Genomic DNA, 17,901 nt, shown 5'->3' with positions numbered 1-17,901 from the left:
TTCAGTTTCTTGTGTATGAGTTTCGATGTTAGAATCAACGTAATATTGCTGGTGATTTACGGAAAAATTACGAAATTTGAGTTAGTTTACATTAGAATAAGCTGGCCAGTCGTTGGAATGGATTATTGAACCTTCAGCGACTTCTCTTTGAATAAGTTAGTAAAGTGTCTCACGGTCTCTTCTTTGAACTTCGACACTAGAACAGACATTCCACTCATGCTTCAGACTCTCTAACCAGACATTTTCTCTCAAAACCAAGACAAGTGTTTTCTTATTGTAGATCACAATATAAAGTGTAAATCGCATGCAAAAGTAAATTCATTACACGGAGATCGCAATATAAAGTGTAGATCGCATACCAAAGTTTCATGACAAGTAGTTAACAAGCCAAAGTAGCACCGAACCTGCTCCTCTTCAACAATAAATAAATAAATAAATATGGAAATAATTAAACAAAACACTAGCCAGTTAATTGACTAACTAAGTAACCAACCAACCAACCAACTAACTAACTATGTTACCAACCAACCAACTAATCAACCAATCAACTAACTTATTAACTTACTAACAAACTAAACAAATAAATAAATTGAATATCATGCCATATACAACAATTGCATCGAAAAAGCCACTCCACCTGGCCGGGCAAGGATAGGGGGTGGGGGCAACGGGACAGCATAAAGGGCGAGACAGAGGAAGGGCCACAACCAGCAACCACTCCGCGGGGCGCACCAGCCGCCAGCCATCGCCGCGGTTCAGTCCGACCCGAGCTGCCGCAGTGTGAAGGTGTATTGGCCGCCCCTCTCGAGCATCACGTGTCTGCGCACAAACACAAACACGAGCAGTTGCCACTCTTCGCTAAATGAGACATCAAACATGCTTCAAGACCCACAGATCTACTGAAACCGCGATATTTCTCTCTTGACATATATGCAGTGCGCGAACTGGTATTGAAATGAAACACACATCGCATCTTAACTTCGACGTGTGATTCATTGGGTAAATATACAGAGAGGAATCGAGTCTTCCTTTTTTCTGCGGGTTACCTCGTTATCAGCCTGTGGAGGTGCGCCGCCCTGCTGATTGCACCTAATTGTAGGGCAGCGAGGCGGGCAGGACCTAGCGACTCCTTAGTGTTATCTCCAAAGGGGATGCTTAACGAGGCTGGATAATCTGGATAATCGCCCTCCATCCTTTATCTTCAGCCGCCACGAGGGTAAGCCGCGAGGGAGGGAGGACCTACCTGGATAATTAAGAAAGGCAAACGATATTAGTTAAAAAGTATACTCGCACCTCCCGTAGACTTTAACAGTGATGTGAGGTACTGGAACGTGGGGAAATAAGGGAAGCTGCAAGAAACCATCAGGCCTACAGGTTGTGGTCTCTGTAAGCTGTGAATTGTTAAGTGAACTTAGTGAACTGTGACGTACAACTTGTCTTTTACTGTGATTCGTTGACGTGTGAGTCCGTTGCTGAAATGACGATAAGGGAGACGCAGTGAGTGACGCACAGTCTGTGTTCTGTCGCGTGTTGGTTACTCTACATCTCTGGTTGTGTTTATACAAGACTGTTAGAGGTTTTAAGTGATAATAAAGTACCTTCTCTTCTTACTGACACGGCAAAATGGTAAGTTAATGAACTGTTTTACTATTGTTGCTAATAATTATAATAACGATAATAACAGTGCTAGTAGTAGTAGTAATAGTAGTAGTAGTAGTAGTAATAGTAGTAGCAGTATTATTATTATTATTATTATTATTAGTAGTAGTAGTAGTTGTTGTAGTAGTAGTATAATAGCAACAACAACAACAACAACAACAACAACAACAAAAAACAATTAGCACACACACACACACACACACACACACACACACACACACACACACACACACAGACACACACACGAACAAACAACAGTAGGAACGGAAACGAATAAAGTAAACGCCACAAAAAATAAATAAATAGATAAAAGTAAATAAAAATATCAAAAATAAAATAACCAAATAAAATAAAATAGAATAAAGACATGCACAAGTCACATTCCTCTGCTTAGACACATTCCTCTACTTAGACAAGAAAACGAAATAAAGACCTTGTAAAATCAATCACAATTCATTGACATAACTCGACACCATCACATTATGTACTCTTCATCTCGTTTTCTTTGTCACAGTAACGAAAACGTGCTGGCGAGCTTCTGGAATAGCGTAACATGTTCTTTTTAAATCAATGTTGGCAGATCACTTGGCGTCAGTACCCTAATGTCTGCGTTGTGCGTATGGGAAAGCAGAGACGGAGAGGGAAGTTGCCGAAAGATAACAGTTGGAGTTTATTCAAGATGTAAATACAAAGAGGAGGAAGGAATACTAAAGTTGTGGAGTGTACTAGAGGCTCAGGATTAAAATGCTTAAGAGAGAGAGAGAGAGAGAGAGAGAGAGAGAGAGAGAGAGAGAGAGAGAGAGAGAGAGAGAGAGAGAGAGAGAGAGAGAGAGAGAGAGAGAGAGAGAGAGAGAGAGAGAGAGAGAGAGAGAGAGAGAGAGAAATGAAGGTGCTACTGGGACGAGATGCAAAGGTATAAAATAAGAACGATAATAAGCTTGGAAAGAGGTAAAAAATGTCAGTAAGAAAGAAAAGGAATACGTGGCTTGGAGGAAGTATTGCGAAGGAGGAGAAATAATTTAAAACTCTACTAATATGAGATGAAAAAAGTAAGAGATGAAAATGAGAAGAAGCTTAGCAAGAAAAATTGTCGGTGGAAAAGTTGGATAACGAAAGGAACTGTATGAAGAATTAAGAAGGAAAATTAAAATGTTATTACATGAGACGAAAGGGAAAGAAATTGAAAATGAGAAAAGGAAACCTGGAAAAAGGAAAATCTGCTATCATGAAAAGAAAGGTAACTAAGAAAACTAACTGTAAGAAGTGTAAAAAAGGAGGAATGACTGAGAGGGTAATGGAGGGGTAAGGGAAGACATGAGTGGCGAATGGATGAAATATGAGGTGAAGGAGGAGAGGGAAGGGCAAAGGAGGAAGAAGACAGAAAGTGAAGGATGGGAATGGAGAGGGGGGAGGGGGGAGAAGGAGGATACTGAGGATACAATGTAAGAGGAGAAGGGGGAGGAAGAGGGAGAGCTTGCAGCAACTTGGAGTAACTTGAGGTGACTCACGCGCCACAACCACCACCTTGTCCTCCCCACCCCCTTGTCCCGCGCCACGCCTCGTCCCGCCCCTTGCGTCGACCCACCTGGGGAACAAGGCAACGACAACTTACAGCCCTCGCGTCCAGCAGGGGCGGCGAGGACGCAACAAATCCTTCCTACGCAGTATTCTCGTGTTCAAGAGTCGAGCATTACACCTCACCTATATCCGTAGTAAACGTTTGGCGCTATGTCTTTACTTTTAACTGACTCTAGTGGTGCTTAAAGGAGTTCTCAAGATTGTTTTCATGATATGAGAGGACGGAGGGGTAAAGTTAACACAATGAATGTGAATGCTGATTTCTTGACTGTACATCACCAACTGCCACAAGACAGTGTACAGGACCCTTCTTAATTTTTGTCCTCTACCTCCGATAAGCAAGCGCACACACACACACACACACACACACACACACACACAGTGAGAGAGAGAGAGAGAGAGAGAGAGAGAGAGAGAGAGAGAGAGAGAGAGAGAGAGAGAGAGAGAGAGAGAGAGAGAGAGAGAGAGAGAGAGAGAGAGAGAGGAAATATGAAGTGCACAAATTTAAACATTTCTTCCATAGACTCGAAGGATTCTAAGTAGATTATACTAATTTCAAACAGTACTAGAGACTTCCGTAGCGTAATAAAGTCATTATATATTCGATACAGACAATAAATTTTGGTATAATGATAAAAAAAAGCAAACTGAGTAATATACAATACAGGCAGGTAAGAAAAAACAAGGTCTTTGTAAATTATAATAAGATGCCCTTCAGCTCTTTCCTTATGTGGCAGGAATGAAATGTAACTGAGATCAGAGAGAGAGAGAGAGAGAGAGAGAGAGAGAGAGAGAGAGAGAGAGAGAGAGAGAGAGAGAGAGAGAGAGAGAGAGGCACTGTGCTTCTGTCTCTCTCTCTTCTCAGTTCTCCCCCACCTTCTCTGCTTCTGTTACATCTCTCCGTCTTTCTCTCTCTCTCTTCTCCGCCTCCTCCTTCCTCCTTGACTTGTCTTACCTATCACCTTTCCCGTCCAGCATCAGGTACGAAACCTCACACACACACACACACACACACACACACACACACACACACACACACACACACACACACACACACACACAGAGGCACAGGCACACACACACACACGCACACGTACACACACACACACACGGCTCATTATATATAAACTAAAGGAGGTTAGGGGAACGAACACTGCTTGTATTATTAAACACAACACACTTAAGCTACTCATTTCTCCCCATGTATCTCTCTCTCTCTCTCTCTCTCTCTCTCTCTCTCTCTCTCTCTCTCTCTCTCTCTCTCTCTCTCTCTCTCTCTCTCTCTCTCTCTCTCTCTCTCTCTCTCTCTTTCTGTCTCTGTCTCTTTGGACACAATGAGACACCATTGTCATATCGAGTGACTGGGAACCGCAGAAGGCGTAGGGAAGGCTGACGACTAAGCTCGGGTTCCCGGACACCAGAGTCTGGTTGAGGAAAGTGTTAGGCTCCTGAATTCTTCCCCTCTTGGACATTATATTGAGATAGGGTTGTGTGTGTGTGTGTGTGTGTGTGTGTGTGTGTGTGTGTGTGTGTGTGTGTGTGTGTGTGTGTGTGGATGAATGGCTTTCTGTGTGTGTTTCTCTCTTTCTTAATCTTTGTATGTGAGTGGATGAGTGGTTTTTTGTGTGTGTTTCTCTCTTTCTTAGTCTCAAAGTAACACACTCTTTACGTAGAAATATGTGGGTGGGTGGGTGAGTGATCAGGTGTGTGTGTGTGTGTGTGTGTGTGTGTGTGTGTTTGCCTTAGTCTCAGGCAAAGGAATTTCTATGTTTAAAATTCACCTTGATCTCAACTTAGAACACACAAAATAGGTCAATGACATCAATATCACTGGGGTATATAATTAATCTCGGGAAGCAAACCACCTTGAAAAAAGTGATTCACATGCGCGGTTTTGAGTTCAGATTCTCTCTCTCTCTCTCTCTCTCTCTCTCTCTCTCTCTCTCTCTCTCTCTCTCTCTCTCTCTCTCTCTCTCTCTCTCTCTCTCTCCCAAAAAGTCTTCTATCCAGAGTAACTGAACCCCACCAACACATCTTGAAACCAGCACCACTATCACCACCGCAATCACCCTCCCTCCTCGGCAACACATACTCAAACATTCTCCACACATCTCCAGAAAGCAAGCACAGTGCACACCTGAATCTCGCTTCCACGCCCTGAACATATCAGCACCGTGACAGCATCCCGCGTTCCCGTGACGCAAGCCTTACTAAACCTCTGCCCTTCCTCCCACAAGATCCTCGTTAATCCGGACTTCGATAATCCAGCAAGCCCCTCCACGTCTCACTGCTAATCTGAATCCTCCTTAATCCGACGAGACTTTCCCTTTCCCTTCCCTCCCTTGCTCCCTCGTTCATCCGGTGTGATACATAGGAAGTGTGGGAAGGGAAGGAAAGAGGTGAGGTAAAGAGTAAAAGAGTAAAGATTTGCATCCTCCTCCTTCCTGACGGAGGTGAAGTAGGTAGTGTGCCAACTGGACTGTGACTGATGGAGTGGATCTAAGTATATGGGGGAAGGAGGGAGGGAGGGAAGAAAGGAGCGCGGGAAGGAAAGAAGAGGGCTAAGTGAGGTACGGAGAGAGATGGGGAAGAAACTAGAAAGGGGTGAGGGACGGAGGAAAGAAAGAAAGAAAGGAGGGAGGGAGAAGCAATTTTACTCTGGGTTGCGCGTGTGGTAATGGTAGGAGGACGAGGGGGGCGGGGGAGGGACGCCGCTATTTTGTGTTCAGGGTACACTTGGAGTAGTAAAATCGCAGGTTCACCAGCTCTCGACGTCAAAGAGGACGCTAATGATAACATCCGCAAGATCTAATTTATTATAATGGGATGTTCACCTCTTAGATTCTTAAACTCTTAACCAAACGCAATACGGAACATCTGATAATATACTAAAAATCGCAACGAGACTTTATTTTAGTGTGTAACGAGTTCTGCATTACTTTCAATTCGTGTTCTGTATGTATTTACTTTTGTTGAGTTGTGAAGTTATTTATCTATTTGTTTCTGTAGGTTTGCTAACGTGCTCTAAATATATGACTTCTTAATCAGTGTCTTCTTATCTAAATATATGTAGTGAATGTATCACACGCAGATATGAAACTTTGACTAATAAACTGTTGTCAGCTTGTTTGATAATATCTGTTTGTCTAACTGTCTGCCTGCCTGTCTTAGGTAAATCTCTCTCTCTCTCTCTCTCTCTCTCTCTCTCTCTCTCTCTCTCTCTCTCTCTCTCTCTCTCTCTCTCTCTCTCTCTCTCTCTCTCTCTCTCTCTCTCTCTCTCTCTCTCTCTCTCTCTCTCTCTCTCTCTCTCTCTCTCTCTCTCTCTCTCTCTCTCTCTCTCTCTCTCTCTCTCTCTCTCTCTCTCTCTCTCTCCCTCCTTCACGTGTCGCCGGGTACACGTAATAAACACAGGACAGGAAGCAGCCACACACGGCCGGCTGCCTCACCTGCACTCTCTAGGTGTGTGTGTGTGTGTGTGTGTGTGTGTGTGTGTGTGTAAGAGAGAGAGAGAGAGAGAGAGAGAGAGAGAGAGAGAGAGAGAGAGAGAGAGAGAGAGAGAGAGAGAGAGAGAGAGAGAGAGAGAGAGAGAGAGAGAGAGAGAGAGACAGACAGACAGACAGGCAAATAAATGGAAGGGATGGAAAAGACAGACATACATAAAGACAGAAAAACAGATTTACAGACAGACAAACAAACGGGATGAAGCCAAACTGGTGCATCTACCCACCCACCCACACCCACACGCGCACACACACACACACACACACACACACACACACACACACACACAACACAACACAACACAACACAACACATCACATCCACACCATCAACAACAATAACAGCAATATCATAATGATTAACATAATGAAAAAATAAATTACTCGCAAATCTCCTCTCCCACCAAATAAATAAATAGATAAATAAATAAATAAATAAATAAATAAATAAACAAGAATGGAACAACACAGACACGAACACAAACACACGCCTGCCAAACAGTGCACTCAACTTTCCACGCTCCTCGCCTCATGTTCTCGGGACCAGCGAAATATTACAGTGACGGAAAACGAAGAACAAAAAGGAGAACATAAAGCTTACTTATCACTCTCCTCTTTTCTAGGGACGGGAATTCTTTAATCACAACACCGCGGCGCTGCGCTCTCCTTTACTCCACCCTGACGGATGGAGAGGTGCAGAGTAATAATTCACCCGTGCCTTGCAAGTGATCGAGGACACACCCAGGGAGGTCCGCGGCATGCGTGAGGCCTGGGAGTCGCGTAGACGAAGGGCGCCTCGCTTGATTGCATAGCTGAATAATAAGGAGCTCTGGTCTTGGAAGGAAGGGAGGGAAGGCGATGCACTGGTGGTTGTGTGTAATGTGATGCATACTTGGAGTGAGACGAAGGCAAAGGTGATCATCAGGGAAACATGCTGAGGATAAGTGAAGCTGCATGCACATAAAATATTGAGTGTTTAAGAATACTAGGAATGAAGACGAAAAGAGAGAATGATAAGAATACCTAAAACTGTCATAATGACAGTTAAAAGACTAAGAATATAAAAAGGGGAAAGAGAGAGAGATGAACAAGAATAATTATATATAAAAAATGATTGTTAAAAGAAAACAAAAATAGAAGAAATCAAAGACAAAAAATAACTAAAGACTACACACACACACACACACACACACACACACACACACACACACACACACACACACACACATGCATGCACAAATCATGCTCTAAATTCATCACAATTCCAAAACCTGACCTAGTTGACTGTCCTGAGAATCACGTCGTCATATAACACTCAAGCAGCAATCTCCCGAAAGTGACGAGGGGAACTCCACATAGAGCAAGATTAGCAGCCCTGATATGTCATTCCTGACGGTGTAAATTTTAGACAAACTTCCCCAAGTCGGTGCAAAATCTTGGTATCTTACAATCTTCTGCATAAATCCCACCTCGACGAACGTAAGTAAACACAGGGCTATCAAGTAAAGTGTGACTGAGTATACTATGGGAGGTGTCGCGGCAGGCGGTTTGAGGAGAGAAAAGAAGGGACGAAAAGGGCGAGGGAAAGGGAGAAGGGTAGGGGGGTAGTTCTCAGGGGTGGCGTACTGGGGGCGTCACCAGGATTTATCAAGGGCAGTCCATCACTCTCTGGGGATCACGGCGTCCAATGGAAGGCAATAGCGTTGAGTACTGGGCGGGTCCTGATACTTTATTGCCATTCTCTTGTGTTTCTTACGATTCCTTGGCACGCTCCAGTTTTTCGTTCCTGCGCTCCAGTTTAGCAGAGGAAAGGAATGCATTAACCACGAACGATCTTTCTGGGAGAATAAGTTTTCTTTTTTTATATACCTGACGAAAACATACATTACAGGCTGCTTATATTCGCATAATTCTTTCCCCGAACTTGATAAAATAGTCTGGTAAAGAGTTTATAGTTTATCGTAAGCCAAAAGAAAAGAAAAAAGATTGTCTTCCTCAAGTATTTCAGAGACTGTAATCTCATTCTTACTTCTTGAATTCTTTTAGTTGCTCATACAATCACAGTGTTAGTAACGAAAGAATGAACGTCAAAGATATATAGTGTTGAAACATTAATAAAAAAAAAATAAAAAAGGAATATTACAGAGGATGGCAAAAATTCATCTGCAACAAGTACCTGCAGTTATCATCACAAGTCGAGTGAACCTCCACACTTCCTTCCGTCATTACTTTTCCCGCAATCTGTCTGATCTGCCAGCAACCTCCTTATCAACCTGACTACTTATAGGTTCCCAGCAGATCAGAGGACTTGGGTCGTGTTCATAAACACTTTGGCTTTTGATTAACGCCATTTTAAAAGGCCACAGAGGTGATTAATCAAATTTTCATGGTGTTTTCTCCAATGAAGATGCAGAATGCTTGTTACCTTATCACTACGAAAACGGAAACACCATTGAAAATCGCAGTAACTTTCACTAGATTACCAGAAATTGTCGAGATAAGAAGCTGAAACGTTTGACAATACGGGACTTAGGACAAAACAAAAACACTAAACACAGAGGAAGCGAGTGTGGTATCTTACTCGACTATTCCCCATGACTGCACCTGAACCTTGAGCCGTCACAGCACAGTCCCGCGGTGCCCAAGGCGGACAACACCACTAGACGTAATAAATTCAAGCGCCGCGCCCCAGCCACGCGTCGCAACACGCCCCGGAAGTAGCCTGAGGGCGATGCAGACGAGAGAGAGAGAGAGAGAGAGAGAGAGAGAGAGAGAGAGAGAGAGAGAGAGAGAGAGAGAGAGAGAGAGAGAGAGAGAGAGAGAGAGAGAGAGAGAGAGAACCAAGGCCCGTATTCTGAAACGCTTTAATCTCTCATACATGCTATTACCAAAGGCCACAGTGATGAATACCCAGGTTCTTGTGATGCTTTTACCCACTGATAATAGAGAATCATTATTAAGCTATCACCAGAATCATTAAAAACCCTAATAACACACCCACTAGAGTCTCCTAAAAACAATGGTAAAGGAAGAACCGTTTGAGGATGAAGGGCTGGGAGTGAGGAAAATCTCGATGATGATTGGCTAAGATTCTCAGGCGTGGAGGGACACTCATTGGTTGACTAGTATCTTGACCACGCGGATGATTGGCTGGCGAGCGATTCCAGGGAGATAAAAAGTGAGAGATGCGATTATTCTGGTCGCTTATTACTCCTTTTTCGTGTCAGAGGTGGCGGGTGAGTGACGCCTTCTGCACAGATGATTTTTAAATGATTTCTTGATTTCTTTTGTCTTGGAGTTCCATCATTATTTTTTATTGTCTGTCACACGCTTCACCAGTCCACCGCAGCCCCAGGTCTTCCTATCATCTTTATGGAGCGATGTCACATTCCTGGCTTAATTCATTCTCTCTCTCTCTCTCTCTCTCTCTCTCTCTCTCTCTCTCTCTCTCTCTCTCTCTCTCTCTCTCTCTCTCTCTCTCTCTCTCTCTCTCTACATGTTTGAAGCCCCAGAGTCTGTAGGAATAAAAAAGGCAGTTATAATGTCATACACAAGCAGTACAGTCTTCCTTAAAGAAACAAAGCAATCATATAGTCTTAAGGAATAAAACAGATATTTCAACTCAGTGCCAATTAAATAAAAACGAAAAATAGTGGAAAACACGAAAAAAAAAATCAAATAAAACACTTAAAAAAGCTCATTAAATAAATAAGCATCTTAATACACTGCTAAATGAACTATTATAAAAGTAAATAACAATAAAACCACGGAAGAAACTAGAATATTAAGAATAAATCACAACCAAAAACTCTCCAACTCCTCTGACACATTCTCAGCAAGCATCCAGCAGGAAGTCGGAAGTCATGACTACAAAGCACTACTGCAGATGGTGGGTTGGCTTGCACAGAAATGATCTGCCTGTCTTGATACGAGGCCAGTTTGTGCAATACACGATGATTAGACACATATGCGGAAGAGACTGTACTACGCTGCACTAATTATTGGAACCAGGAACACAAGGTTAACTGGATAATAAGTCTGAGGTGAGGTGTGCGCGCGTACTGCCTGGTGCATCTGCATGTTTATTAAAGGTAGAAGAAAAAAATGAAAAAGCAAGATAAAAATTGAGATGAAGTGTATGACTGAGGAATGTCTTATGTGGAGGAGGAGGAGGGAAAAAACAAGAACAAATTATTCATACAAACCAGAACAGATCTCTTGCATTCGGAACAAATTTACGAGCAAGAGAAATTTATGCATAAAGGAAGAGAAATCAGAATGAAGGAAAAATTACACGCAGTACGAATTTACCACAGAGAGAGAGAGAGAGAGAGAGAGAGAGAGAGAGAGAGAGAGAGAGAGAGAGAGAGAGAGAGAGAGCCACTACTTCAGACTCGTGTTGAAGTAAGAGACAGGCCGAATTAATACCTCTACCCCCACTGACTGCGGCGGATGGGAGCAGATGGTGGCCGTAGCATTAGCAACAGCTGCAGGCGAGTGTGTGAGAGAGGCGGGAAGGGAGGGAGGGAGCGACGGGGGGGACGGAGGGAGGGAGGGGAGTTGATTGAATGGGGGAGTGGCAGTGGTAGAAGCGTAGATGGAAAGGATAGAGAGAGAGAGAGAGAGCTGTGTAGAAAGGGAAGATGGTGATAGAAAGGGATTAGGAAAGTGTGGGTTGGAAGGTATTGATAATGGCTTTGATGGCAAAAAATAAGACAGGAGAAGAAAAGGAAAAATACTGGAAATGTTTTGGATGGGAAGACAGACAGATTCGGAATATAAAAAGAACGCAAAGAAAGGACAAACTTTACAAACCTGATCCAACAGAACAGTGCCGTTTTAACAATAACAACCTTCCAACACATGCAAAAAAAGAAAAAAAAAGAGGAAAAAAAAAGGGGAAACATACCAAAAAGCTTGAATTCCTCTACAATAACCAGAGAGAAATGCACAGAAAATGAAAGAGAAAGAGAAAAAGGAATGTATGTACGTTGAGTGAGGTGGGAGAGCCATAGATAAAGGGCGTTAAAATTCAGAATCCTTTCAAAATAAACAAAAAAAAAAAAGAGTAAAGAAACGGAAAAACTTAAATTTTCCTACGATAAAGACGTAAAATTATATAGAAGAGAGAGAGAGAGAGAGAGAGAGAGAGAGAGAGAGAGAGAGAGGAGAGAGAGAGAGAGAGAGAGAGAGGTGCATTGAGTGAGGTGGGAGGGGCACATATCGAGGGGTGGAAAGCAGTTCAGTCCAGGGAAGGGTGCAGAGGGGTGGCAGTGAGGGTAGGAGGACAGGTTTTCGGCAGCTGCCACACTTTTATCATATCTCACACTGCATCACGGAAGGGAGAGGACAAGAGAGAGAGAGAGAGAGAGAGAGAGAGAGAGAGAGAGAGAGAGAGAGAGAGAGAGAGAGAGAGGGAGAGAGAGAGAGAGAGAGAGAGGTTGGAAGGCATGAGTGCTGAGCCATTACACAAATTAAGAGACGAGTGTACCCAATTTCATGCACTTCATTCGTTTCCAATACGCAGAAAGATTAGAGAAAGATGCAACTTACCCAATGAGAGCGCAACACACACACACACACACACACACACACACAGATAAATTGATACATAGGTTTATTGACTACAAACCGAATACATATTTATAAATTACGATTGCAGATAACTCCATAAAACGATATCAGTTATTACACATTAGCTAGCTGTCATCATGTAAACATTTACTTTACTCCGAAACAAATTAACAACTACAAAATAATTATATATAAAAAGAAAGACCATCACGAACACACACACACACACACACACACACCACACACACACACACACACACACACACACACCTTGGGAACAAAACACCATGAGGCTTCACACGCCAGGTCAAATCACTCCGTTTCAGTGCAACTTTCGCTGAGAATTACGCTAAACTGAAATAATTCCCTTGACCGCGGCCTTTGGATGGCGGTTGCAGAGAGAGAGAGAGAGAGAGAGAGAGAGTGAGTGTGTATGTGTGTTAATAGCCTGCCGGGAAGGAGAGGGAGGTAAAGAGTAGAGGGATACGAGAGGAAGGAAGTGACCAAGAGGTATAGAGTGTTAAAAAGGTCAGACAGGAGCAATTGAGATGAGGTAGAGGAGATAAACAGGAAAAGTAACGAGAGAGAGGTAAAAGAGGTGGTAGAAAAGGGGAGGAGAGAAAAGGGAAGGGGGGGAAAGGGATATAGAGTTGTTATGACGAAGGACAGATAAGAAAGAATAGAGATGTAGTAGAGGTGATAAATAAGCAGGGAAGTAACCAACGGGAGATAAAACAGGGGGCGGAGAAAAGAGAAGAGAAGGGGCATAGAGATATTAAGACGAAGGACGGATAAGAAAAAGGGAGATGTGGTAGAGGTGATGGACAAGAAGGAAAATTAAAGATAAAATGGGAATTAAGATGAAGGAGGAAGTGGGAAGGGAATAGAGGTACAGAAAAGGACAGAAAGGAAAAATGGGAATTAAGATGAAGGAGGAAGTGTGAAGGGAATAGAGGTACAGAAAAGGACAGAAAGGAAAAAAAAAAATCGAAATGAAGGAAAAGGAGGAAAGAAAAACCAGGATGAAAGAAAGAGTTGTTAACAAGAAAAACAGGTTAAGGAAATGAGATGACAAAGATGATGGACGGATAGAGAAATAAAAAGAAAATATGTGAATAGAGACAAAGGGGATGATAAAAAAAGAAAAGCCGTAAAGTAAAGGAGAGGAAGTGGGAAAGAAAAGAGTTGCAGACGAAAAAAAAAAAACAAAGAAAAGGAAAGGAGATGAAACAAAAATAGTGAAGAGATAAAATAAAGTAGAGAATGAAAGGAAGGTAGAAAATGAGTAAGATAATAACTAAATAAAAAGAAAAGGAGAAAAAATACCGCTATACAAACAAACAAAGAACAAATATAAGAACCTCAAAGAAAATGAAAGTAAATAGAATAAGAAAAATGGCGAAGAGGGAATGAAGTAACGGAGAAGGGGAATGAGTGAAGAGACAAGTGGCTGATGGGAGGAGTGTTAGGGGGAGTGAAGAGTAGCAAAGGGGAGGTGAAAGGGAAGGGAAGGGAAGGGAGAGAGTAATGTGTAAGGGAAGGGAGGAAGATGGTAGAGACGCTGTAGGGGGATGCATATGGGATGATGGTGGGTCAGGATACAAGGTCAAGAAAGGGAGAAAAGTAAGAGTTTAAGAGTGAAAGGGGCAGAGAAAGAAGAGAGAGAAAAAAAAAGCTATGGTAAGGATGGCACCAAAGAGGTATAGGAAGTTGAGAAAGGTGGGGTCAAAGAGGAGACGAGAAAGGAAATGAGGTGAATGAAAAGAGGAAAAAAAATAATACAGAGGAGAAAAAGAAAGAGGAAAAAAACAAGGGACGAGAAAATTGAAGATATGAGTAGAGAGAGAGAGAGAGAGAGAGAGAGAGAGAGAGAGAGAGAGAGAGAGAGAGAGAGAGAGAGAGAGAGAGGAATACAAAGGGAAAATACAAAGCAAAGCCGAGCAGCAACAGACCTTTTGGTCCTTGCAAGGCTGTTTGGTAACTACTTTTAACTAGCTACAAGGAAGAGAGACAGGACAACATAGCAGAAAGCTCCTCCCCACCCACCACTCCCTCCAGCTTACGCTGGCATGGAAATAGTTGGGAAAAGTACCATGCAGTATGGAAAAACTGACATGGAATTTTCATAGGAAAGGATAAAAGGAATTCTACTCTTCACCCTACGGTGAACTCTATACGCCTATCTGAAAGTTAATACAATTTATAATAAAACTGTTGTTTGTAAAATAAGAGTTTATTAGTGAATTTAGTAATTATTCGGACAAGAAGAAAGCTTGTTGGGAATTTGCTTTTAGATATTTGTCTATTTTATTTTTGAATGATTCAATAGAATTGCTGTTTACGATTTCCGCAGGAAATTTATCCCAAATATTTACTGTTCAATTAAAAAGAAATGTTTGACCTCGTAGGATTTAAAACGTTTGGGTATAATCTTGAATCCATTATTTCTTGTTAGGTTAGAATGATCAATGGTAAAATATTAATTTGCATCAAGGTTACTATATCCTTTAAAAATTTTGAACACTTCAGTTGGGTCTCCTCTTATCCTGCGCTCTGTTAAACTAAATGGGTTTAGTTCTAGTCGTTCCTCATACGGCTTATTACGCAATCTTGGAATCATCTTTGTAACTCTGCGCTGTCTCTTTTCTAGTTTTTCAATGTCTTTTTTGTAATATAATGACCAGAACTGTACACAGTATTCTAGATGAGGACGCATCAGTGAGTTATATAAGGCAAGTATAACCTTTTCTGATTTAAATTCAAAGGTTCTTCCAACGAACCCTACTGATTTATTTGCTGTCCTTACTGTTTCTGTGCAGTGTTAACTCGGCTTTAGGTCTTTTGTCACAACGACACCAAGATCTTTTTCTTTATCAGCGCTTGGCAGTGGCATGTTATTCATTACATATCTCGCCTGAACATTGTTGCTTCCGATATGTAGAATTTTACACTTTTCTATATTGAATCTCATCTGCCATTTTTCTGCCCAGCTTGTTAGTTTACTGAGGTCACACTGCAGTTCCTGCCATTGTGACACTGACGTTACTCTACTTGTTATTTTGGCGTCGTCTGCAAATTTAATTATTTTGCAACTGATCCCTTTATTAATATCATTAATGTATATTATAAAAAGTACTGGTCCTAATACAGAGCCTTGAGGAACGCCGCTATTTACCTTATGCCAATCTGATTCTTTTCCATTTATCACAACACGCTGTTTTCTATCAGAGAGCCAGTCTCTCAGCCATTTCATGGTGTTTCCGGCAATGTCGTGAGCTTTTACTTTACTGATGAGTCTCTTATGGGGAACAGTTCCGAAAGCTTTCTGGAAATCAAGGTAGATAATATCAACTGCTTTTGTCTCGTCATACGAGTTAAATACTTCATAAAAGAAGTCTAGTAAGTTTGTTAAGCAGGAACGTTTGGTTCTGAAACCGTGTTGCGAATCCTTTATGATTTTATTTTCTTCTAAATATTTAACAATTTTATCTCTGATTATTGTTTCCATCAGCTTGCACACTACTAAAGTTAGACTGATAGGTCTGGAGAGATCTATTTCCTTTTTTAAAGACTAGCGTGACATTTGCTAGTTTCCATTCGTGGGGGACTTTACCCGTTAGTAGAGTTTTATTGAATAAAATCGTAAGCGGTTTCACGAGCTCATTTCTTGCTTCTTTAAGAAGCCAGGGTGATATCTCGTCTGGCCCGGGTGTTTACGTTCATGTTCTTTGTGACTGAGAGGATTTCATTTTCCGTGATGGTGAAGTCCGGCAGCGTGGTGCCTCGTGACTGAGTCCTGGGGGTCGGCAGACTGCCCTGAACATCCTCAGTCGTGAAGACTGTTGAAAAGTACTCGTTCAGGGTGTTCGTCATGTCTGTTTCGTTTTCCATTTTTTTTTTTCCATTTTCTGTTATTAATGGACCAATCGTTGATGTTAAAAGGAGGAGGAGGAACAAATTGCAATACTCTTCTTAACACTTTAGAGTTCTGTTTATGTTAAACTACATTATATGATTTAAAGTGAGAGAGGTATGAAGTAAAACAGTAAAGGAGGAGGAGGAAGAAGGGTAGGAAACAGAGGAGAAGGATTTAAAGTAGGAAAACAAATACAAAGGCAGAATAAGGAGACAGAGGAAGAGATGATGAATAAACAAGGCAAAGAGGATGATGATGACGACGATGATGATGATGATAATGCTAATAACAAGGAGGAAGAGAATGAGGAAAAGAAGGATTAAATAGAAAAAGATACTAACACAAGAGAATAAGCAACACGACGACAAACATTAAGCACACAAAGACATAAAGAAAATAAACAATGAAAAGAACGAGGAAGAGGAAGAGGATGAGGAGAAAGAAAGAAATACACAGAAAAAAAAAAAAACTACTAACACAAGAAAATGAAGAGAAGGAAAAGGAAAAAAACAAAAACAAAACAAAACAAAACAAAACACAACATTAAACACAGAAAGACGTACAAAAATAAAAACAACACTTAGAATGGGAAGAAGGAGGATGAAAAAGACGAAGAGGAGGAGGAAGAAGAAGAAGAAATGCAAGAGGTATAAAGAAGGTGCTATCCCTACAGAAGTTTGTATGGGGGCCCTCTCAGCTGCCCTCGCGCCATACACCCTCAAGGCGGCAAGCTATTAGCATGTGTATAGTGGTCGTTCATATGTAGTTGTTAAAGGAGGGGCGGAGGAGAGAGGAGGTGGTAGGGAGGACGTAGAGGGGAAAGAGAAAGGGGCGGAATGGTGAAATTGGGGAAGGGTGATGAGGAGGGGGAGGGTGTGGTTGTGGTCAGATGACTAGAGGAAGAGGTAGAGGAGGAGGAGGATTGGAAAAGAAAGCCAAACATCAACAGACGTTTTGGTCCTTGCAAGGCTGTTTGGGGGGAGCTACTGTTTGGGAGCTAGAAGGTAAAGGAAGAGGACAGTAAAGTATGCGGAGGAGGAGGAGGAGGAGGAGGAGGAGGAGGAGGAGGAGGAGGAGGAAGTATGAAATGAAGGAATAAGGATAATACAGGTCAAACATGGCAAAAGAAACGGAAAAATCTCTCTCTCTCTCTCTCTCTCTCTCTCTCTCTCTCTCTCTCTCCTCTCCTCTCTCTCTCTCTCTCTCTCTCTCTCTCTCTCTCTCTCTCGCACATAAAAGGAAACACCAGGATTTCTAAAACGATCAGGACGTGTTGAGGAGGCAGGAAGGCAAGTCAGGGAAGTCAAAGGGTGATTGGCCAGTCCCCGCTTGTCACCCAATTTGCCTCACTTCCCGCCCAGTTTACTCTGATTGCTGGAGGCTCCGCTTGAATGTTTGTGCGTTTGTAAAAGTGTTTCTGGGTGACTAGTGTGTGTGTGTGTGTGTGTGTGTGTGTGTGTGTGTGTGTGTGTGTGTGTGTGTGTGTAGCGAGGGATACGTCAGTTAGAGTGTCACAAAGCTAATTTTAGACTAAGTAGGCAAGATGAGACTTCCAGTGTGTGTGTGTGTGTGTGTGTGTGTGTGAGAGAGAGAGAGAGGAGAGAGAGAGAGAGAGAGAGAGAGAGAGAGAGAGAGAGAGAGAGAGAGAGAGAGAGAGAGAGAGAGAGACAGACA

General features: G+C 42.2%; 1 protein-coding gene and 1 long non-coding RNA gene across 2 annotated transcripts in view; one reads left to right on the top strand and one right to left on the bottom strand.

Moving 5' to 3' along the window:
• The first annotated feature begins 580 nt into the window (after positions 1–580).
• The window catches only part of LOC135107327 (platelet glycoprotein V-like), a 49,551-nt gene continuing 32,230 nt past the window's right edge, over positions 581–17,901 (top strand). Inside the window, exon 1 of the mRNA XM_064017034.1 lies at positions 581–1,626. Within this exon, the coding sequence (XP_063873104.1) occupies positions 1,624–1,626 (3 nt within the window). The 5' untranslated portion in view covers positions 581–1,623. The remainder of the gene's footprint in view (positions 1,627–17,901) is intronic.
• Positions 1,112–17,901, bottom strand: part of LOC135107328 (uncharacterized) — a 69,154-nt gene continuing 52,364 nt past the window's right edge. The window contains exon 3 of the long non-coding RNA XR_010271709.1: positions 1,112–1,243. This is a non-coding gene — a long non-coding RNA (uncharacterized LOC135107328). The remainder of the gene's footprint in view (positions 1,244–17,901) is intronic.

The sequence above is a fragment of the Scylla paramamosain genome, chromosome 15, assembly GCF_035594125.1.
Source record: "Scylla paramamosain isolate STU-SP2022 chromosome 15, ASM3559412v1, whole genome shotgun sequence".
Lineage (NCBI taxonomy): Eukaryota > Metazoa > Arthropoda > Malacostraca > Decapoda > Portunidae > Scylla > Scylla paramamosain.
This window is presented reverse-complemented; position numbering and strand designations above follow the sequence as displayed.